The sequence below is a fragment of the Primulina tabacum genome, chromosome 3 (genome assembly GCF_025594145.1).
Source record: "Primulina tabacum isolate GXHZ01 chromosome 3, ASM2559414v2, whole genome shotgun sequence".
NCBI lineage: Eukaryota > Viridiplantae > Streptophyta > Magnoliopsida > Lamiales > Gesneriaceae > Primulina > Primulina tabacum.
In genome coordinates this window covers 5,593,394-5,617,882 of record NC_134552.1, presented here as the reverse complement: position 1 = coordinate 5,617,882, position 24,489 = coordinate 5,593,394, and the positions used below count along the sequence as shown (strand labels likewise).

The window sequence follows — 24,489 nt, the reverse complement described above, 5'->3', positions numbered from 1 at the left end:
ATTTATTGTATATTTATATCATAAATTTTCATATTTATTTTGCGCATTTTTTATTTTTAAAGGACTTTTTATTTGATTTAATAAATATAATTTAATTTCCTACTATTAGACTTTCAAATTTAAATCATATATGAAGGAGATTTTGTTATTATGTGTTTACATTTTTTTTTCGAATTTTATTTAATTTTTTAAAAAATTTAAAAATAAAAAATCGGGTTGAGAAATTGATCGGGTTGAGTCGGGTTTAGGTTCAAATTGTGAGTTTTCGGGTTGGTTTGGGTTGAACAATTTTTAAATAGTATTATGCACCAACTCGATCCAATCCACCCGAATTGATAACCCTAATAAGAATATGTTGACGTATTTGTCAAAATGTTTACAAAACCAGAGTTGTTATTTTTCTATCATCTATCAAACTCTTCCCAAAAATTTGACTTTTAAAGTAAAGGATCCGAAGGGTAAGTCGAACCGTCCAAGAGTTTTGCTATCAATGAGGGAAAAAAATTAAATGTAATGTGTTATTTCTTCTAAATGAAACACTTGAGAGGATAAACAAACATTATTAGCAAAGATAAAAGTGTCCTTTGAATGCGTTTAAATGATATTTGCATTATCACAAAAGAACATCATTATTGTTTGTGATGTCAGTCACATTTAACAGTAGCTCTTTTATGAGACAGTCTTATAAATATTTATCTGTGAGACGGATCAACCCTACCGATATTCACAATAAAAAGTAATATTCTTAACATAAAAAATAATATTTTTTCATGGATGACCCAAATAAGATATCCGTCTCACAAAATAAGATCCGTGAGATCATCTCACACAAGTTTTTGCACACACACACACATATATATATATATAGGTGAAGAAACAAGCAAACGCTATCACATCCTTACCATCTAAAGATCATATTGAATAAATTACGATGGATTACGGTTGCACCCTCTATCCATATTTCTTGCTCAATTATAATTCATTAAATTTTACCAGCCTTCCAATTATATGAACTGTTACATTGTACACATTAATTAATTGCTAAGTTGCTTTGCGGCAGTTGAAATAATAAATCAAAATGGCAACTACCTAACATTAAGTTATGTAAATCATGCAACTGAACTTCAAAACAAGACCATTAGGTTATTTTGAAGAGAACAATAGTCATAAGGTGTCCACAAAAATTTAATAAGATACATCATCAACAATCGAAAAATACATTCAAGATAGTCGTAGAAAATTTGAAGGTGTTCTAATTCGAGATCGAAATTTCGGATATCATCAGAGTTTCTGTCAATGAGTTTACATGGACAAAATTGCCACCATCAATGCTGACTCTCAAAGATACATCTTTTCTAACCAAAGAATATTATCTAATATGTGTAGTGTTAAAGCAGCATTCTCGATGAAAAAAGATTAAATCATAAAAAATCTTAAGATACTAGATTAAAATTATAATTTGATAATATTGATGACTAAAATTATAAAAAACAAACAGATATCATAAAAATGAAATTTTTTTAAAAATAAAATAAAAATCAAGGGAGTGATTAAAGTGGTATTTGGCCAAAACGAATGATCTGACACACCACATGCCAAAGTAGAGATGTCCAGGCTCCAGAATCTCGACCCCACCAACATTACATGATCCACATGGAATCAAAGAATATGACCAGTGAAACTGTGCCCCACACATTCACACCACATCTGACTCAGATTCTTTCCAAAAAATATATATCATAAATAAACACTTACCCATTATAAATAATATATATATCCATTTGCACACACTGCGAGAAAACCCGAATAACACAACATCATTTTCGTTGTCTAGGAAGGACGGATCTTTGATATTCTTCATTGATGGTGGCAATTCTCGATCATTGTTGGAATCCAGAAATTTTATCATTTTAAACAGAATCCCATCTCTGTAAGTGCTCTGTTTTCTTCTTCTCTTTTATCATGCTCATAGTTTCAAATTTTACGCAATGAAAGTTTACACATATTTTTTCACAAAGTCTGGTTGAATCAAAACTACTGGGAAAGACTCGTTATATTCCTCCCTCTGGCAGAAAACAAGAAACAAAACATGCTGAAATAAAAGTCAAGCGATAAAAAAAGGCTTCAAGACCAACTGAAACTGTCTGTGAGTAATCAAGATATTTCTTGAATCAGGTTACTTTCATGTTTGGAGGCGACAGAGGCCACTGAATAAGTGACATAGGAAGAAAATCCAAGTTTTTTCACTGTTATGGTATCAGGGAAGGAAACAGACATGTCTGAAAAGACGCTTAATGGAGATCTGCGAAAACAGATTGGGTGTATGAATGTCATATTTCAGTTCTTGGACCCGAATCATTTTCTTGCAGGTCGGCGTGTAAATGGCCGCAACCATAAAAGACTAATCCAAGGTACATTAAAAATAATATTTTTTTCATGGATTGGGTCGAGGGAGAGATTCATCTTGTAAAATTTATCCTTGATATGATCCGTTCTACTCATTAAATTCCTCATAAACTAAAATATAGCTGCTGATTCTGTGCTTCCAGGTGCTCAACACCATATGGATTCTAAAAATGCACCAAAAGCTGTCATGGTAAGGTTCTGCAGGGTATTCTTTTGTTTTCTTGGAGAACGAGATACAGAAATTGGTCAAAATTCATTAAAGTTAGTTGTCACCACCTTTATTTAATTTGGACAAGCCTAATTAAATAACTTACATTGGCAGGAAGAAGATTTGGAGGTGCAGAAGGAGAAATCGAGGAGTTCCATGGAATCGTCCCGACCCTCTTATTCATCATCATCTTCTTGTTCATCTATGTTCTCATCACTCGAGTGTAACCGAACAGTTAAACAAGAATTACTTTCTCCGAGACAAACCAGTATGCCTGAGACGCGATCACAGATCACAGCCATGAAAGAGCCGAAATCCGATGAACTTCAAGATGTGGTGAAGGACTCGTTGTACAAACAAACACATGGATTGTCGATAAAATGCCCAGCCAAAGATGAAATAAGAGGCCGTGTCTTGAAACACGTCGACTCTCCCAGGCCTTTGGAGCTGCCCAAATATGTGAAACCGAAAGCCATGAGTGCTGAGGGATCAACTCGAGTTCTTGCCAAGCTCCAGGATCGCACAAACAGCTCCAAGGATGAGAGGCTGGCACTTCCTCGCCTCTCTTACGATGGAAGAGAATCACGAGAGATATCGAAGTCAATGATGAAGCTCAAAGAACTCCCAAGGTTATCATTAGACAGCAGAGCAAGTACCACGAAGTGTTCAGCACTCGAGACCAGATTGGATCTTTTGGGCTGTGACTTGCACGTGAAAAATGATAAATGGATCGAAGAATCCCAAGCAAACCAAGAACCGGGAAGCCACAATCGATCATCCAGTTTAGTAGCAAAGTTAATGGGTTTGGAATCTTTCCCAGAAAATGCTGCATCCAGTGATGGTGGGATCACAAACATCAATAGATGTCCCAAAGAAGATTTTGTTTCAAGATCGTCCCAAACAGCAGAGAACAGCAACCAAAATCATGTTTCTTACTGCCCACAAATTACACGGAATGATCCTGCCTCACCACGATTGCCTTCTTCCAATTCTGATTGGAAACCAAGCACCCGTTCAAGGTTTCCATTGGAACCTGCTCCATGGAGGAACCAAGATTCTAGTCAAGATTCTCCCAAGGTGGCTTCCCACAGTAGGACAGCTTCGACAAATATCCAGCATCAATCTTCTTCAGTTTATGGTGAACTTGAGAAGAGAATAACAGAACTTGAATTCAAAAAGTCTGACAAGGATCTGAGAGCTCTTAAACGGATACTCGAAGCAATGCAAAAAACAAGAGACAGATTGGAAAATCAAAGAGGAGAGTATGATCAATTCACATCACGTACAAGAACGTATAGTTTAGATGAAAGCTGCTCTGATCAGAATTATTGCTTGTCAATGTGGCATGATAAAAAGAATCATCAACAAGCTTTTACCATTAACGAGCATAGCCTTCCAAAGATAAGAGATTCTTCAATCGTGATCATGAAACCACCAACAGTAATGGACAGAGAGAAATTTTCGAGATCAACTCAGGTTTCCAGAATAGCAATACAGCATTTGCAGAGATTTCAAAATCAAGACTCTAGAGGGTACAGGGATAACTCAGTTCACAAACAAGCAGCAGAAGATTCGAAAGCAAGGGCAATTGATTTCGATGTCTCCAGTCCACGTGATCCTTCCATCGGAAAGAAGATCATTAGGAGAACCTCAAAAGTAGAGCAAACCTTAAAAACATCTCCGCGGATGATGGTAAAAAGTTGTAATACTTTTGGAAAGAGTTCTGAATGCGTGAGCCAGAGATTTACAGAGAATCGAGGCAGGATAGAAAAACAATCCCATCCCACAACCCCATCACCGGATTCAGGCAGGGTCAAAAGGCACTCCATTAAGAAAGTAGTAGAAAAACGTTCGAACGCCAGGGAACTCAACATAAAATCAACAAATCTGCGATTAAGTGATGATCAATTTAGTGAGCAAAGCACCGAGACAAGATATTCAAGTAACCAGGGTGATACAGCTTCTATAAAGTCGAAAGAGAACATCAGCATATCCTCACAGATGGCAACAGAAGTCACAGGCGTCGTTAGTTCTATTAACACAAATACCATAACACAAGAGGTAAGAAAAGATAGAGATACAAAAACTTAATATAATTTTTGATTTGTTATTTTGCACCCTAGCTTACTAGCTTTCATTTTAGTCATCCCAGAATTCAGTGGCAACATTGATCGAACACATGCCAGCAGTCAAAGTTGCAGCAACCATGATGGAACAACCAAGTCCAGTCTCAGTTCTTGATACCACAATTTATGAAGAAGATTCACCATCTCCCATTAAGAAGATATCAACAGATTTTCAAGGTATTGTTATCTCTTCAGATTAGCATAAACAGAAACTGAAGTGGACAGTAAACTTCACATGATAAAAACATATGAATTAACAAGTTTCACTTATATAATACACACCTCATATGTATAATCGGATGTATGATTATTATATTTTTTTAGGTTCGCTTTGTCCTCCTACCTGTACAGAAGATGAAAGTTCGTATCCTGATAAAGCTCTATGGAATCTAGAGAAACTTAATCATTCCTCACTCGATCATTGTTACGAGCACAATCAAAAGAAGCTAGAAAACATAAAGGACTTGATCCATGAGCTTAGATGGTTGAAAACCAAACCTGACAAAGCTACGGCAAAGCAAACTGCATCGGTGGATGTGATCCCAAATCAGGATCACAAATACATTAATAAGATGATACTCGCTTCAGAACTTCTTGAGGACATGAACTTCATCTCTTCGACCGATCAGCTCCATTCCTCATCCCATCTGATCGATCCAAATATGTTCCACATCCTCGAACAAACTGAGGAAACCATGGACGGGCCTAATGGAGAACTCAACAGAAAGAGTGAGTGGTTACAGTCAAGTTGTAGAAGCCATAGAAAAGTTGTTTTTGATATGGTAAATGAGATATATGCCCGCAAAATCGCTGCCGATGGGTCATTCGTCCCAGGTAGGAAAAGGGTAAGCCCGGAGTTCCTCATAAAAGAATTATATCTGGAAGTGGACCGGCTGCAGCAGAAGGCAGAACGCAATCTTGATGAAGATGGGCTCATCAGAATCTTAAATGCAGATATGATGTATCAATCGGATGACTGGGTAGACTACGGTGTTGAGTTTCCAGCCTTGGTGTTGGATATCGAACGATTGATCTTTAAAGACTTAATTAACGAAGTAGTTACGAGTGACACTATGGGTCTACACAACTGGCCAAAGAAACATTGCAGGCAACTGTTCAGAAAGTAGAAGTTATGCTTACCCTCTTTGCTACTAAATTTTTCTGTCTTCTATGTAAAACACAATGTCAGATGTATATATAATTAATATATCTCTAGAACTGAGTAAATATCTCACTTACTTTAAATACTACTATGCTTCATGTCTAAGCTTCGGTTCACGAATCATTGTATGAAATTCAAGTTATAAAATAAGTGAATCAGAATATGTGTGTGCGTATATATATATTAAGGCTGAAATTCACTTTATCCCACATTGTGCAATATTGAAGGAGAAGAAATTGGCTCCTCCAATCTTTTTCATCATTACCAGAAGACACGACATTTTCTGATTCTCAGTAGTACAGGTGCTTCACAGAAAAGTGAACACATCATACAACTTTTGCCAACTACCACATTGCTAGGGCGAACAGTACTAAGGTGTCGAATGAGCATTGATATTACTTGTTGCTACAATATAAACACACGAGATAACTAATAGATGCAAAGATAAATGAGATGATATTGGAATTGGTTACCCTTTTGAATTATCCTCTTCACGCCCTGCAAGATGGAGGATCCATCAAATATCTGATTTTGGAATGAGAAATGGACTACCACCCAGAGGTTCTGTAAGCATACACAATAACCTGCAGAAACTTGTTCTCGAAAAAGTGATAATCAAGAGTTAAATTTTTCATACACAAACAAAAACATGATTGGAACGTAAATATGTGGCTCATGTATTGTCACAAAATAAGGTAGGAGGTCGGTGTACATAGAAACCAATCTCATGTGATAAATAACACATAAAACTTCTTCTACAGCATTTGCTCATGTATCCAGCCTCGGTGGAGGAGCGCGGAACTGATTTTGATCAACTAAATGCTATGAAATAAAATTTAAACCAAGATATATTAAATATGTTGTGTTAGAACAACATCTGTACCTAACGTGGTTGCAATCAGTCCGAAAACACTGTGAAGTAAGGAGGAAACCACGTTCGAGAAACAAGTGATGACAAATTGAGCCATTCAAGAACTTACAAACTCCTCTTATAGCTTATCGATGTAACTGCATTGGTGTATGCATAAATTGGAAAAATTTATTCACAGAAAATGAGTAAATGACACATGGGAACGAGTTGTAAAGTCAATAAATGGAGAACCATCAACAAGAGATAGAGTTTCAGATGGAATTAGGGGTGTGACTGCATCCTTTGCACCAGTCATGTCGAGTTCGTACGTCAAGAGTTAGCAATGTGCCGATGTCTTCCGCTCCCAAAGAGTGATGTAGAGAGCCAAGATCTTTGACGGAAAACTTACTGGCTACTTGGCAGATCCAAGAAATCAGGATGACTACCTGTTACAAATATTTTATCGACATAGACCATGAAATAAAAACAAGCATGTATCAGAAAATGATTGTGGGACCCAGAGGCAATCAAAAATGCTATTAGCATCACACCATGTTTGAGCACTTGTTTAAGACCGTATAGCGCTTTCTTGAGTTTACAGATGTGCACGTGGAAGCTGTTAATGTCTATGGCTAGGGGGGCTGCATCATATATACATCTTCATGTAATGTCCCATGGAGAAAAACAATGCTAACATTCAATTGTTCAGAGGCCAGTTGTTAAATAAGGCGAGACAAAAAAATATTTGTATCATTGCAGGCTTTGTAATTGCCACAAGATGAGTTCGTGTTTATAAATTTATCTGTTGAGCCACCTAGATTTCTCTCGCTCAATATATCCATTTGCAATGTATATAGTATATACAACTGAACTCGAGATAAATTCCCAAGCACCATTCAACAAAAGTGCATTTTGTTCAGCATCTACGGCCAGTTTCTAAAGGGGATCTTTGAGAGCTTGGGTTACAATTGAAGGTTCAAGTGTCGGCGACAACGGATGTTTTCCAGTGAGGTTGATGAATTTACCGTTCTAGGACTCCTAACACAAGCTGGGCGAGGGTGGTTGGGATTGGGAGCCATGGCAAGAGCAGGAGTGGAGCCTGAATTATCATCCATCAACATTCTTTTGAAGTCTGTGGGTTCATAAAAAATTCATAGTAGGAAACACGAATTTGTAGTTGAAATTAAAACCATATGAACAATAAGGTCCTCTTCATGAATTGGATTTTGGTCAAGAGCCAATCCATCTGCAATTGAAAGAGTGCCCTTCGAATTCTTAGCTGGCTTGGCCATAAGGGAGATGACTGGATCCCCGAGAATTGGCAAAGCTAAGAGTAAGACGTACCCAGGCTTCTTATGAGGTTTACCACCTAGACTTACACTAACAAGAATCTGGTCAATACCTCATAGTATGGATTGGATTGACTTTTGCTCTTGCAGTTTCAAGAGATTGTGATGCTAGAGTTAGAATTCTATCGACAATATTTGATACAAGGCCAAGACAGATGAAAGTTGATGAATTTGGTTTTCTCCTTAAAATATTCACCAAGCTTCCCATTCAAGAAAATATTTCATGTCTTTTCTTCGACAACAGCACAGCTCTGTGCTTTTGTTAGAAAACGATAAAACATACAACTATGGGTTGCTTTCTGCTGCTTCTGATTTCTTTAAAGCTTCCCCTAATTCAACAGGTACCTCAGGGAGACACTGGTTTGGATAACAACAGAAGAATTAAGCTTACATTAAGCCTCTCACTTCTGAGAATAAATTGATTATACACACACACACACACACAAAAAGGAGCCAGTTCATTAGAGGAACTGAATCTAGGTGACAAAAGACGGATGATTATTGAGATATGGCAAAAAATAAGGAACAATGCCCACCGGCGTGGAGCTAGGATGACCTCGAATTCAAGTAGTAAGCAGCAACTGGTCTGTCGCAGCTCACAAATTTGTTATGAAGAGAAAATGCATTCCTCGGTAGTTAAATTTCAACTTCCGTCCTATCCTACCAATGTCATCGGATGAATAGAAGTGGAAGCGGTGCAGTTGCTTTACATTTTCTAACTTCAGATTAGTCACAATGGAAATCAAGAATACAAGCTCACTGAAAAAGAAGAATGGAAGATGGATAAGACATGTCTATAGTTATCAAATGGACAAATTACATTCCAAACATAGTAAGATATATCACTTGAAATGCAAGTTGCAGGGGCATGTAATTAATATTGTTAAAAACTTTTCCACACAAAAAATTCACATATGGTAATGCAAAGAAAGAGATTATTTAAAACTCGCTGAATACCACTGTTAATCTTTCAAGTACAAAAGCATGATATGATCAACTATCAAACTCTAAACTCGCAGGATGTGAGTGCCAGAAGAGCACGAGATTACCATCCCAAATCCAAATAAATGTTTCTAAACATCAATGAAACAGTAGTCTCACAAGTCACAAACACTGAATACAATAGACAATTGCATCCTCACACACGTTCCTACTGATGCCTCAACGGCTCTAAACCTCAAACCAATTGAAAGAGTGTCAATTTTCTAATTCCCCATAACTAAAATCAACGTTATTTCATCATGTCCAAGTCAATGCCTCCTAACTTCTGGCAAAATTGCAATTTAAATGGATATAAAGATAATAGCAGCAGCAGTAACAGTGACAGCATGATCTGATCCAATGGCGATTTAAGATTCTACCATATTGTAAACTAGACCTCGAAAAGTATTTCTCAAAAATGTAACTTTTTAAGAACCAAAGAGATTTGTGAAATCAACTTTCACGTTAAGCCAAAAAAAATGTCAATTCAAAGTTCGCATATCGCCACCTTTGATATCAAATCATTCTCGGATTATCGATCATAAACACAATCCACAAATTTTCACAACAAAATTAATGGAACAAATCAAATGGCCCAACCATTTGTAACTCATCCATATATCGTGATTTCCCATAGTTAGTAAAGCTTGAAGACTAACAAACTTGGATAATTTTATTCATCGTGAATAATTGTTTACACTGTTGATCCTTGATTTATAACAAGTATAACAAATGAAAACATGACACATGGATTTCTGTTGTAACTACTATGACAGACAAAATCTAATCTGTTATATCGGAGATGCATATTTATCCGCATCTTTCTTGATGGGCCCAGACTTGATTGCTTGATCATGGACTGGACTTTGATGGGTTGATTTAGGCCTTGAATCTTTGTTCACTGTAATTTCCTCCCACAAGCTCAGCAGTGGTGAAGGAAGAACTCTGAGCTTGGACCGTAATTTGAGAAAAGAGGCAGCGGTCAATGGTTTAGTGAGAATATCTGCTATTTGATCAGAAGTTGGAACGGGACGAACGGAGATAGCCTTGGATAGCACTTTCTCTCGGACAAAATGGAGATCAAGCTCAAGATGCTTTGTGCGAGCATGAAGGACTGGATTTGCACTTAATGCAATGGTGCTGAGATTATCACACCATATGATGGGAGGTGCTACTGGCAGAACATGAAGTTCAGATAAAAGAGATTGTATTCAAAGAAGTTCCGATATAGGCATATAGCATTGGCAAGACTTCGATATTCAGCTTCAGTACTAGAACGTGAAACCACGGCTTGTTTTTTAGAGGTCCAAGAGACAGGAGTGTTTCCAAAAAACCAACAAAACCCAGAAGTGGATCGTCGATCATCAATATCGCTTCCCCAATCACCATCACAGTAGCCAACAAGACTGAGATTAGAGGACGAGGTGAGATGGAGACCAACGTCAAGAGTTCCTGTGAGATATCGAAGAATACGCTTGACAGTTTCCAATGTGTGTGAAGAGGTCGTTGCATAAACTGACACACTTTATTCACACTGAAAGAAATATAGGGCCGTGTAATAGTAAGGTATTGAAGAGCGCCGACTGTACTTCGATATAAGGTAGCATCTTCAAAGATTTCACCGTCATGTGCAGATAACTTGCTGTTGGTAATCATCGGTGTATACTTGGCTTGAGTGAGAACTAACGATTGGTTAGTAGATTTAATCACTTCTATACCCAAGAAAACAGACAAATTTCCAAGATTTTTAAGAGAGAACTGAGTGTGTAACTGTAAGATCAAGTCTTAAACATGAGAGCTATTATTTCCTGTAATTAAGATGTCATCCACATATACAAGAACATAGAGAATAGAGCTGGAATCAAACTTGACAAAGAGATATGTGTTGGCCTTGGACGCTGAGAAACCCATTGATGTTAGAGCAAGTTTGAGTTTGTCAAACCAAGCACGAGGGGCTTGTTTTAAGCCATAAATGGCTTTGTGCAATCTACAGACGAGTTGGGAGTTGCGTGACTGGATCTCAAAGCCAGGCGGTTGATGCATGTAGACTATCTCATCAAGATGTCCATGTAAAAAGGCATTATTAAAGTCAACCTGACGAATGTTCCAGCCCTTGGAGATAGCAACGGTGAGCACAAGCCGTATAGTGGTTGGCTTGACAACTGGACTAAAAGTTTCTGTGTAATCTAAACCAGGGGTTTGGGAGTACCTTTTTGCCACGAGACGAGCCTTATACCGAGCAACAGATCCATTAGGATTAGTCTTGAGTTTAAAGACCCACTTGCAGCCTATGATCGGGGCATGAGTTGGAGCTTCAACAAGAGACCAAGTCTGATTTTGGACTAGGGCTTGATACTCACTGTTCATGGCCTGACACCATTTCGGAGAACCTTTGCCTCAAGATAAGTCACAGGCTCTCGAGGAATAAAACAACTTGTTACGAAAATTTTTGGCTTGAAGATTCCAGCCTTGGATCGAGTAATCATTGGGTGATGAATTTTGGGAGAAGAGACAGAGGTTGAGCACGCTGAAGTAGGGGATGGAGATGTGGAAATGATGGGAGATGGACCAACTGGAGATGAATGAGAATTAGAGTGATGATTTAGGGGGGAGTTTTGAGGTGTGTTAGAGGAGATGAGTTGAGGTAAATAAAGTAATGTAGTGTCTGAGTGATCTTTAGGAGCAGAGTGGAACATGCTGTCATAAAGAAACACCAATTCATTGAATTTAACATCCCTAGAGATGTAAACCCGACCATCCTTGTTGTAACAAATAAAGCCTTTATGAACAGCACTATATCCTAAGAAGATACAAGGTTTGGAGCGGAATTGAAGCTTATGGTTGTTATATGGTCAGAGACACGGGAAGCAGAGACACCCAGAAACACGAAAAGAAGAAAAATCTGGAGTTTGACGATAGAGAAGCGTGAGTGGTATATGACCACGATTACCAGAAGTTGGAAGGTTGTTGATAAGGTGAACAGCAGTGAGGAAAGCGTCTTCCCAGAAACTTAATGGCATAGAAGCGTGAGCAAGTAAGGAAAGACCAATCTCAACAATATGGCGGTGTTTTCTTTCAACGACACCATTTTGCTGAGATGTGTATGGGCAAGAGAACCTATGAATTATGCCTTGATCGTGAAGAAATTGAGATAGAGATCGAAACTCTCCTCCAGAATCGGTTTGTAATATCTTATTTTTTTTTTCTGAAATTGGGTTTCATCATGCTTCTTAAATTGAAGGAACATGGAATACACTTCAGACTTAAGTTTGAGAAGGTAAATTCAAGTGAACCTACTGTAGGCATCAACAAAACTCACATAATATTTGAATCAATTTCTAGACAAAGTATGTGCTGGCCCCCAAACATCTGCGTATATGAGTTCAAAAGGTGTCGAGTATTGAGTTAAAGAATGAGTGAAAGACCATTGATTCTTCACGTATCGATGAAGTGTTTGTATTAGCGATTTAATTGTTGACGCCATTGCTGAATTTGGGAAAAAAGAGATCGAGTAACGACTACAAAATAGAAATTATAAGATTATTCAGATGTTATATTGGTTTTAATTTTTTTATTATACTTCTATACTTCTATAGTATCTATACTTCTATAATATATCTATACTATCTATACTTCTATACTATATTATTAAGTGTGAGCACATGATAATAACTACCTAGAGATGACACCAATTTTTTTTTCCAATTTTACCATTATATGATACAAATATTACACTTTTGTTTTTTTTTTATTTCAACACACACTTTTATTTTTATTTTTTTTATTTCAATCATTCAAATATCAATTTAGCCCCTCCATAATTTGTCAATTTTCACTTTATTACATCGATAATGATAAAAAAGATTGTACACACACGCATCGCGTGTGCAGAATAACTAGTATATATTGTGTTAGATGGATTAATATATTAATATATTTTTAAAATTTTATAAACACTCATAAAGATAATTTTATGAAATTAAATATATTAAAATTTTATAAAATTACAATAATTGTAAATATTTTAACTTATTTATTCTCTATTTTCATATACAATTATTGTTTTGTTTATTTTGTTGTCAAAAATAAAATTAGTATATTTTTTCGTAAAGAATTCACTTAAAGAAATGTTTTACATTTTATTACTTATTAATATTTAAAATTATTCTTACTTATTTTTAAAAAACATTAATTATATATAAAAAAGCATGTTAGACTGATTAGCAATTGAAATTTTATTTTTATAATTTTTGTCATGTTTTATTTATTATCTTTCGTAAATTAAATCAATAACTAAAAAATATTTATATTGATAAAAAAAACTATTTTAAATAAATAAAAGTGTTAACTCTTAGTTCAAAGAAACAAAAATAGAGATCACAATCATAAAATATAAAATTCATATGGTTCTATGAAAGAAATTTTGGTAAAGCGGTAAGAACTCGGTCCTACAAGCTCAATGAATAGTTTTAATAGATATGTGTGGATATGATAGTAGCGACAAATGGATGATGTGTCTGGTTCAGATTTATTGACGTTTACACAATGATCATAACTGATGATTTGTGATTATTGATCGAAAAAAATGTAAAATATCGTAAATAGCTTTATCTTCATAAATTCATTGGTTTTCAATAAGTCGAGATGAGATCGTTGATTATTCTCAGTATTTTTTCTTACATGAAATCACAAGACATCGATATAACACACGGAGGCGATGATGACATATATAGTGAACACGAAGGAAGATTAAATTTATTAAAAATAAAAAATACAAAGTAATTTCTAAAATTTAAAAATACAATCGGATCAAAATCGTAAATGCAAAAATTACAATATTAAAAAAAATCGTACACAATTTTGAATTGTAGTAGATGGGCCCACGCTCATTAAATTTGTCACTGAGCACGTTGCCTTCTGCGAGTTACACGTTGTCGTGTAACATGTGGTCCGCATCGAAACGCGACACGTATACATATCACCAACAATTCCACGTGGCAGCTTCCGAAAGTGCAACTTGAATCGCTACTCCAGTCCACCTCGGATTTCATTTTCCACAGAATCTCTCGGACACCGTCCAACTTGACATTCAATCATTCAACATTTACTTGAGATATTTTTTATTCGATATATATATATATATATATATATATATATATATATATATATATATATATATATAATACAGAGATAAATAATATTTTTTAATAATAAAATATATAAAAATGATAATGGATATAATATTTGATTTTATTGATTAAATTAGAGATAATGTGATATTATCGTTTTGTCTTTTTAAAATGTATAATATAATACAAAATATATTATATATTTTATGGGCTTGTATGTGTTTTTCGTATGAAATTCGATACAAAATATTGAAAATTTACAATAAATACGATATTTCATGATTAAATATTTTAAAATTGACACTAATATAAATACCTAAACGTATATCCTACACATCCATCTATTTTTATCATATGAATCTCTTAAAAGATAAAATAATAATAATAATAATAATGAAAATATTATTGTCAACGAGGTTTTGTGTTGTTTTGACATTGATTTATTTGTTTTGGGAATATGAACCATCAAATTCCCAATTGACATTTGGCAATTAACACCAAATTGCTGATTTATTATATATACTTTACTTAATATAATATTTATTATATTTTTTTGTACAATGTTTTTTCCCATTCCTATTGGTTATGATACAATATAGCATATAATAATGTCGTCTAATAAAAGTACAATGTCTTGATCCATTTTCCAACTTAGATGGTGATTACAAAACTAGTCAACATTCCCATATCTTTTTTCCAAATCATCATAAGTCTAATTTATGATAATTTATAAAATAATTAAATATTAAAATAGAGCGATTCTATTTGTACATCAGTATTTGTACTTCGAATATTATATCACAAAAAAATCAATACAAAATTCAATTTGTCAATCTGACGATATAATGAGTAAAAAAATTTAACGACATAATAACAAAATCTTGCTATATAATTGATGTAATTGTCGATGCACGATATATTATATGTACCTTTTATATTATCCGTTAAAATACCTTACTCGAAATGTTAGTTTAGCTAATGATACACAATTTTACGAAAAATTATGTGTAAACATTCTTAATTTTTTCCCCCTAATATTCAGAGAAGCTGTGAAGAAAATAAAAAAATGTTAAAAAAATATAATTCAAATTATTATAATTATTTTTTGAAAAGTGAAATTTATTAATTTCTAATATGATCTTTAAATGGATGTGACTTAGCAGTTAGTTGGACAGGCCTGTTTGGTATTCCACCTAGAAAACCGGCTGTCTCAACCACGTGGCAGAGTGCAAACTCGTCTCCTGTCGCCGCGTGTTGGTTTTTTGACAGAACTACGTTACGGTTGAATGACCCTTTTCGTCATTTCAACCTCTCTCCTGGAATCAAGATCCCTCTTCCATTTCACCTCTTCATCCAACATTCTCTCCCTCTTTTTCCTCTCCATTGCCTTGCTCTATATCGCCGGACTTTTTTCTTCGTATCAAAATCACTTAAAGATAGGATTTTTTTGTTGCGAGAGTCCCGAAAATCCGGATTTTTATTATTGTTCTGTTTGAAAACATGCTGTTTTGTGCGTTGAAATTCGCGCGGAATTTCTTGGTTTTTGAAGAACCCGCCTGAATTTTGATTCGGAGGTGTGTTTTACCGTGTTTGTGTTTGGCGAATTCTTTCAAACCTTTTTTCTGGGTGTTCTTTCTCTTGCTTGAGTCATGGATAAAGTTCAAGAAAATGGCGAGAAATTCAATCTTTCTTCACGGGTGAGCGGGGTTCGAAGAGATCTGCAGCATAAATTCACGAGACGGGGTTTTGAGGAGGAAGACGATGAGATAGAGTTGAGTCTAGGACTTTCATCAAACGGTATATTTGGTGTGGACCCGGCAAGAAAGAAGCTGAAGCGTTATTCTTCGATTTCGGATTTGGTTTCCCCAGTTGAGGCTGCGTCTGATAATGTGGGTGACACACAACAACCCCGTGTGGCCGCGTTGGAGAGCTACGGGCTGCCGATGAGGGCCTGCTCTCTGCCGTCAGAGGCGGCGGCGAAGGAGGTCCGCCTCCGCAGGGAGCTGCAGTCGATGCGGCGGATGGAGGCGAGGAAGAAGAGGTTGGAGAAGTTGAAGAATGTGAGAGTTGTGAAGGATAAGGAGAGCTGTCTGGAATCTGAAAATGGTGACTTTCAAAGGGTTTGCAATGAAAGTTGCAATGGTTTGGAGAATGGACATGGAATGGAAGGGTCCAATGGATCACTGGGGAGTGGTTCATCTGGAGTTTCTGAAACTCAGAGCCCGCATATAAATGGTATATATTACATTTCATATATTTGTAATTTTTATATTTTTTTCTTAGTGCTATGTCTAAATTATGCACTTTAACTTTTGTTTTTGTTTTTCTTTTTTTTAAAGTATGTTGAATTTCCGTATTGGGTCCATATTAGTGAACAGATGCCATTTCGGACTTGGTCTTCTTATGTGATTATGATGAACAAAGTTGGGTGATTTTGGAGTTTGAAAACATGGTTTTTTGTTGTTGTAGAATATGTAAGATCCAGCGCATGACTCAAATCTTTTGAATCTGTGTAGTTAAGAATAACAGGAACATTGTTGCGTATCCGCCTGGAGAAGAAATAAGTGTTTTGTTTGAACCCTGTGTATTCACATTTTATGTTAGCCACATAAAGCGGACAACTCTACTCTTCAAGATCATTTCATTGATGCAGCATTATAAATTTGGCGGCTCCTTTTTTTTTTTGTAAACCATATTATCATGAAGAACATACTTCGTTAGGTGTTTGTCGATGTATTGTCTTGTAATGAGATCGTTTTCTACATCTAGAAAATCGTGCGTGATCTCGATCTTTTATTATTTTCAGCTAGTTAAACCAGTAAGGTTAACCTCATATAATCGTTGAAAGGCAACTTTCTGGCTAAATTTACTCTAAATCTATGTGAGATTTCACGTATCTTATATATTATAACAGGAAAACAAAATGCAGAGGTGAAGAGCCCTTCTAGCATTCAATCATCCCCGGCTGGTCAGATGGAACATAAACCTGGTGATAAGGGTACAACAGATGGAGCAAAAGAAAAGCTCAAGAACATCATGCTCAATATGCCTTACGTATCCACAAAATGGGATGGAATAAATGGCAACAAAGTCGACGGATTTCTATATGGATACAAAAAGGGGGAGGAAGTCAGAATCTTGTGTGTTTGCCACGGTCTTTTCCTTTCACCAGCCGAATTCGTGAAGCATGGTGGAGGCAGTGATGTGGAGAACCCTTTGAAGCACATAATTGTTAATCCCTCTCCTCTTTTGTAACTATCTTTTTTTTTTATTGTGAATCATGGCGGAGGCGGTGGTGGGAAGGTTAGGTTGGAGATTCTGGATTTAGTTTCCGCTGGAAAGTTTCCAACTTTCTCGTACTTGATGAAGAAAACATGGTTCCCGAAGGGAAAGACTTTGGTTGTAAGAACGACGAGTCTTTTTATTTATTTGGAGCAAGTGTTTTTATTGGTTGATCCAAGGGTTTTCCAGTTCCAGGAATTCGCTCTAAATTTCATATTTTAATGCTTAATCTTTGGAAGATTGGTATTGAAAGGTCTCCTGTAATCTTTAAAATTAACTAGTATTTGCTCATAATTATTCGCTCTCCCAAAAATATGTTTTTACTATTGAAAATTACCCACAATCCATGAATTACGCTGTCACTTACGGAAACATTTGGAATGGATTGGTCGTATATTCTTAATGTCAAGTTCGGTAAAGTAGAAATTTCCACCTCGTCTCCGGTGCATTCTGTACGCATTTTCAAAGGGTTTAGAACTACTACAAAATACATGTCAATCCATGTCCACGAATTTTCAAAATGATTCGACGTTAAGTCACACACCTCAGAACAGAATAAACTACGTGTGCCATGCAAAAAGCTGGGCCTTTTTTTTATGAAACTAGAGTTGATTTCACACGCTAGGGATTCATGGAAGGAAATCAAAGGAAAAACACTCACTAATCTTTGTTATTTTACTTGAGCCAAGAAAAAAAAATAGAAACGAGATACAGGTATACAACACCATAAACAAATATCCGCTTCATTCCGCAGAACATTAGTAAATGAATCCCCCCTTCATCTAAGACTCAAGCAAGGGAAAAAAATGGGGGTAAAGGTAAAAGCTACACTACAATATACAAATCGCTAAGAATTCAATACTAACAGCAGCCCAAGACACCCAAAACCACTTCTCCCATAAAAGTGCCGGGTCACAGATGCGATTGAACTTTTAACATTCTGTGTCAATAAAATGAGGTTCTTCTGTATTTCTAACAAGATGGAGGTTGAAGTTGTTTAAGCCGTCTTACTACCTGCTTCATTGTTGGCCTGCTCGACAACGAATCGACAGTACAAACGACTGCCAGATGCAAGACCTCGACCAAATCGTCGTGCGGACTCGAATCCCACAACCCATCAGTAAAGAATTCCTTGGCATGGCCCTGCCGTAGAAGCATGCACGCCCAAGCGACAATGTTGAATCCGTTTCCATATGAAGAGAAGGATGGGTCCAGAGCTTTCTTATCTGAAATTAACTCAAGTAACACAACCCCGTAGCTATATACATCAGCCTTGTCAGAGACACGGCAAGTCATGGCGTATTCTGGAGCTACGTATCCAAAAGTTCCTGCCACACCAGTTGTGGCATGAGTTTCAGAAGTCCCCAGTAGCCTAGCTAATCCAAAATCGGATAGATAGGCATTATACTCCTCATCCAGCAGAATATTGCTTGGCTTCACATCACGATGAAGAACACGTGGAACACATTGGTCGTGTAGGTACGCGAGTGCCCTTGCAATGTCTAAAGCGATCTTGTGTAGTATTCTCCAATCAACTGCTCTGGTGGATCTTTCTTGAATAAACTTTTCAAGATTGCCACCTGGTAAATAATTGTAAACCAGAAACATCTCGGTTTCACTGGCATGATATCCTATCAAAGTAACAAGGTTTCGATGGCGAAGCCTCCCCAGGGTTTTGATTTCTGCATCAAACTGCTGAACACCTTGGAAACGGCCCAATGCAAGGCGTTTTACGGCAACCAGGACACCTGGAGCAACCTCAGCTTTGTATGTTGCTCCAAAACCTCCACTGCCGATGCAGTTGCTTGCATTAAAACTTGCCGTGGCACAAACAACAATATCAAATGTCAGTGGAACACCGATGTCGGTAAAGGTGATCACTTCCTTTCGAGCAGTTCCACTTACTCTGGACCGTGGTTTCCACTTTCTAGTGTAAAAGAATAGAACAATAAGAGCAAGAAGAACAGACACAATAGCTGCAGCTGATGTTATAGAAGCAATCTCAATTGAGTTGAAGCCTCCATGTTGACTTGTTTCATTTGAACTTGATGATGGAGAAGTAGCATCATTTTGCGAGTTTCTGTGTTGATCAGCAGATGTTGAAGCTAACAACAACAAAGGGCAAGGCTGGAGGAAAGGGTTCCCAAGGAAACTGCTGCATTTGGTGGAATTATTCAGAGGCAGAGGTCCAGAAAAATTATTGAATGACACATTGAATGTCAACAGAGAGGTCATATTTGCCACCTTTGCGGAGATCTGCCCAGAAAATTTGTTATTGTTCAGGAGGAGGACCTTCAAGTTCCTCAAATTCTCAAGATCCTTAGGAATTTCACCAAACAGAGAGTTTGAAGACAGGTCAAGAACTTCCAGAGACTGTAGCTGTGCCAAGCTTGCAGGGATGGAACCATTCAGGGAATTTCCAGCTAAAGAAAGGCCTCGTAGATCCTTTATCTGGCCAAGGTTGCTAGGAATCATACCTTGCAAACGGTTCCAGCTTAAATTCAGAACATGAAGTGACACCAAGTCACTGATGCTGGAAGGAAGACCACCCACCAGTTGATTAGCCGAAGCATCCAGGAGCAGCAGAGACTTGCACGTTGTGCCAATATCTATCGGAATCTGTCCAGATAACCAATTCTCAGAGACGTTAACAATCATACCTCTCATTTGATCACACTTCTCAAAAAATATTCCAGGGAATGATCCATTAAGCTTGTTGCCGCCAGCAAGAAATGCATAAACCGTTTGCTTTCCCAATCTTTCAGATGCAATAGGCATTGACTGCACAAGGTTTGCGAAGTTGTTAGAACCAAAGTTATGGATCACAGGGAAAGTATCGGCATCTTCAAAAAATGGCAAAGAAGTTTCAAGCTGAGTTCTATATCCAAAATAGGATATATATGCAGCAGATGGATCATTAGGCTGTTGGGATTCCCCATATGTTGATTGCACTGGTTTACAAGATCCATTAAATCTGGGAATTGAACCAGTCAAAGTATTCCCACTGATATCAAACCGAGTCATACAAGGAACAGGAATTTTGTCAGAGATCTCACCACTAAGTCTATTTGAGCTCAAATCAAGAAAATGCAGTTTCTTGCAACTACCAAACCCCTCGGGGACATGTCCAGAATAAAAATTTTGAGCCAAATTCAACATCTCCAAATTGTCACAAGAACCCCAGCTAACGGGCAACAATCCTTCAAGAGTTGCTCGAGGTACCCAGACCAGCCTCAAGCTTGAGAGACTAGTAACTTCGAATGGAATTGTACCTTCATAGAAATTATATTCATCACCAGTATTTGCCAACTTTTCCATTGTGCGACCACCTCCAAGACTTGCGACATTCGGAAGAGGATCCCATAAGCTTGACAGCACAAGGGCAGATAAATTTGAGCACCCTCCGAGCTCAGATGGTACGGTGCCACTCAAACTGTTTCTCGACACATCCAGCACTTCAAGCTGATTCAGCCGACCAAGTTCACTCGGAATAACATATTCCAACATATTTGAGAACAGCACAAGCGTTTTTAACCAAATACAGTTTCCAAGACTTTTAGGAATACCCTCAGATAAGTAATTCCCTGAAAGCTCCAAATATTCAAGTTTTCCGCAGTTATCCCCAATCTCAAGGGGAATCGGCCCATTGAGTATATTGTAGGACAAGTAAAGCCCCCTTAAATCTTTAAAATTGCCAATAAACATCGGAATTGATCCGTTAATCTGATTCCCAGCTAAATTCAAGACTTCAAGAGCAACACAGGCGGATAGAGAGCTTGGAATCCCCCCAAAAATCTCATTAAATCCCAAGTTAAGAACTTTCAAATTTTTCAAACCATTAAAAAGAGCGGGTAAAGAGCCTGAGATCAAATTCCCTTCAAGGTCAAGATTCTCGAGATTTTCCATGCCCCAAATTTCTGCCGGAATCTCACCACTCAGCTCATTGAAGGGCAGGGACAAAATCCTGAGTTCAGTAAGTTTTGCAATAGAAGGGCTCAGTGTACCCAAAATCTTACCTTTACTTTCCAGACAAGGCCTTCTAATTCCAAACCCGTACAAAGGGAATCGAGCAATTCTAGCACAAGACAAAGAATTGCCTCCACCAGAAACATTCAACGCCACGACCCGGGAACCCGAATCACAAGAAACCCCGGTCCACGCACAGTGATCCGGGCTATTCAAATCCCAGCTACTCAGCACACCAGAAGGGTCCGAAAGCGAATCCTTCAACTCCAAAAGCACGGATTTATCCGAATCGGAGCCCCAAACAGCTCGCTCCTGAGCTGAAAACAAGACAACACAGAGGAAAACCAAAACCCTCAACGGCCTGTGAAGATGGTACACTATCATTAGAAAAGAACGACAACCCATTTCCGAAAAACCAAAAGGGTTCCTCATAAAGCCCCAAGAAAAGCTCGGACCCTCACTTGTCCCCCTCTTTCTTGGAATCGGGTAATGGAGTTCGCTAAAAAAAACCCTAACCCTAATTCGAGATTATCTTTTTCTTCTTCAAATTAAACTCGTGAAACAGCGTCCACGGAGAGAGGAGAGAGGAAACAGTGGGGCTGCTCTTTGTTTGTTCTCCTTTGACAAAACGCGTTGCTTCGCATTTTCATTGTCTCTGTCATCTCTTGTAATAATTTTCTTTTTCTTACTTATGTTCCACCATTTTCATATTTCAGACTATTTTTCTTGGTCCATAGCCTGGACTACGATGACTACAGATTGGACTTTCCCGAGTTGACGCATTTTTTTCTTATTATATTTTAATATTACGATTTTTTTTATAAATATTTTGAATACCTGAAATTATATATATTTTTCTTCACCATGTACTGCGGCGTGTCTTTTTATAATTACAACGTTCATTCGATTATCGACTAAATCGAATTTTACAAAATCAAAAAATAATAATTTTTTTGCTTACGGAACCGAATCGGTTAAATTTTTTATCAAAGTCGGATATAAAGCGAATTCAAAATCGATTATAAAACCCAAACTAAGACAGTCGAAAACCAATGCCAAATAACAAATAATCTAAGATCTAAGATCCATTTCGGAGAAAATCGGTTATTTAGGTTCATTGACATTGTTTTAAAAAAAAATTGTTTTCATGAAATAAAAATCGAAGGTTCAGATTAATCGAATCAAATTTTCAATTAAATAACTTGGTTAGGTTATTTAGGTTCTACAAGACGAAATATATGTTAATATTAGTTCTTTGATCCAAAAAATCGTCTTAAATTTGAGACCTAGATCTCAAACTCGAAAAATTATGTAAATTTATATCATATTACCAGTAAAGTATAAGCAATAAGCATGTATAGAATATCAGACAAATGGTCGAGGACAACAATTTTGGTGAGATCGTTTCACGAGTCGATTTTTTAGACGGCAAAAACTTGTGTGCGACGGTCTCACTGGTCGTATTTTGTGAGACGGATCTCTTATTTTGGGGTCATCTATGAAAAAGTATTACTTTTTATGCTAAGAGTATTACTTTTTATTGTGATTATCGGTAGGATTGACCCGTCTTACAGATAAAGATTCGTGAAACCGTCTCACAAGAGACCTACTCCTTTGAGACGTGTCTCCGATCTGATCTAATTTATGAAAAAATATTTTTTTTATGTCAAAATTTTTACTTTCGTGATAATTATTAATTGAATTAATCCGTGTTACAAAAGATTGAGTACCGGAATATATCTTACGTGGGGAGGTGATAGCTACCGTTAGCCGGTCAGTTAAGGCATTAGCCCGTCAATGGAGTTGGTGGGCCCAAGGCCGAAGCACATGGCAATAGTGGATTCTTCGATTTTGGGTTTGATTTTGATGGACTCAATTATTACTTTCACAAAGTTGACATGGTCGAGGGCCAATCAATCTTTCACCCCACCAAAACTACACGAAAACATTTGATTCTATTCTTAATATATATGGTTTAAAATGTTAAAATAATTGGTAAAAAAGGTTGGTTTTGAGAAAGATTGGAAAATCTCATCTTTGAAATTGACCACTCCTACTTGCAAAAAGCTATTTTTTTTTTTTTGCCTTTTATTTATTGAGTTTGTGCGTTGGACATGTGATGAAAAAAACCTTGGTTATGTCCACCAATCAAGATAGAAGTTACACTCCAAAAATTCCCCTCCATTTCCCTTCAACATCAAGGGAAATTGGTGCTCCCCACTTGCTAATTGTTCCTTCCCATTGTTTTTGTCCCGCCTGTTTTTTTTTTTTTTTTTTTTTTTTAACCACGTCTACAATTTGCTATCATTTTTTATATCAAATTATGTTTGATGCCAATTGACAATAATATTTTATTTTTAATTAATATTTGTCTTTTATGTAATTTGAAATAAAAGTGTTTTGTGATTTGTTTGACTTAATCTAATCTTGATATTTATCCTACGTGATTTGTTATTCCTAATAAACTATTGTTTCCATGTTTATAGGATTGATTTTATGAGAATATAATTAGGTCAATATATGGTTGAAGCATAGATACGAGATATTCAGAAAATCAGAATGACTAATTTATGGTCGGCTTTGGTTGGACTAAAAAATGAAAAATCCAGGCTCTGTTTATAAAAAACCCAATTGGTAATATATCTACGATTACTATGCGTATGAAAAATGATTCATCTTTGTTATTTGTAAAGATATCCTATTTGGGAAACGAGGGAATCTCAAACTAAATACTTGGTGAAAGATTTTAAATTAATTGAAAAAAGTCATGAAAAAGAAATGGTGATCAGGAGATTTGTCCTATATGTGCAAATCAATATCGGGCAGATATTTACCCGGAGTAGAGCAGAAACCTAAAAGGATGAAAGAGACCTATTCATGAACAAGAAAATATCATCGTGGTTTGGATTGAATCTTGATGAAATAATACAACAATGAGAAGTTAATTCGATTAATTTAGTGACTTTTTTCTATTCTAAGGAAGAAAAAAATGTCCACAGTGCCTCTTAATTAAAAAACTTGTGCGAGACA

At 36.6% G+C, this 24,489-nt stretch overlaps 3 protein-coding genes and 1 long non-coding RNA gene across 7 annotated transcripts; 2 read left to right on the top strand and 2 right to left on the bottom strand.

Moving 5' to 3' along the window:
- Positions 1-1,796: 1,796 nt before the first annotated feature.
- Positions 1,797-6,007, top strand: LOC142539583 (protein LONGIFOLIA 1-like). 4 transcript variants are annotated; one of them, XM_075645143.1, is made up of 6 exons: positions 1,797-1,930; positions 2,176-2,411; positions 2,550-2,596; positions 2,729-4,675; positions 4,758-4,917; positions 5,065-6,007. In XM_075645143.1, exons 2-6 carry the CDS (start codon positions 2,252-2,254, stop codon positions 5,865-5,867), a joined length of 3,117 nt encoding a protein of 1,038 aa, XP_075501258.1. In that variant the 5' UTR covers positions 1,797-1,930; positions 2,176-2,251; the 3' UTR covers positions 5,868-6,007. The 4 variants fall into 4 exon arrangements, with proteins under 4 accessions (XP_075501258.1, XP_075501261.1, XP_075501259.1 ...); XM_075645146.1 differs by lacking the exon at positions 1,797-1,930 and having other exon boundaries at positions 2,091-2,411; positions 4,767-4,917; positions 5,092-6,007; XM_075645144.1 differs by lacking the exon at positions 1,797-1,930 and having other exon boundaries at positions 2,091-2,411; positions 4,767-4,917.
- Positions 5,573-6,849, bottom strand: LOC142539584 (uncharacterized). The gene is made up of 2 exons (XR_012818945.1): positions 6,376-6,849; positions 5,573-5,827 (listed from the first exon to the last, which is right to left on the bottom strand). It is a non-coding gene; the product is annotated as an uncharacterized LOC142539584 (long non-coding RNA).
- An 8,683-nt stretch (positions 6,850-15,532) lies between these two features.
- Positions 15,533-17,781, top strand: LOC142539582 (ninja-family protein AFP3-like). The gene is made up of 2 exons (XM_075645142.1): positions 15,533-16,446; positions 17,126-17,781. Exons 1-2 carry the CDS (start codon positions 15,861-15,863, stop codon positions 17,464-17,466), a joined length of 927 nt encoding a protein of 308 aa, XP_075501257.1. The 5' UTR covers positions 15,533-15,860; the 3' UTR covers positions 17,467-17,781.
- Positions 17,782-18,140: 359 nt separating this feature from the next.
- LOC142539581 (LRR receptor-like serine/threonine-protein kinase RPK2) lies at positions 18,141-22,190 on the bottom strand. The gene has a single exon (XM_075645141.1). The coding sequence runs from the start codon at positions 21,889-21,891 to the stop codon at positions 18,466-18,468; it is 3,426 nt and encodes a 1,141-aa protein (XP_075501256.1). The 5' UTR covers positions 21,892-22,190; the 3' UTR covers positions 18,141-18,465.
- Positions 22,191-24,489: the final 2,299 nt, after the last annotated feature.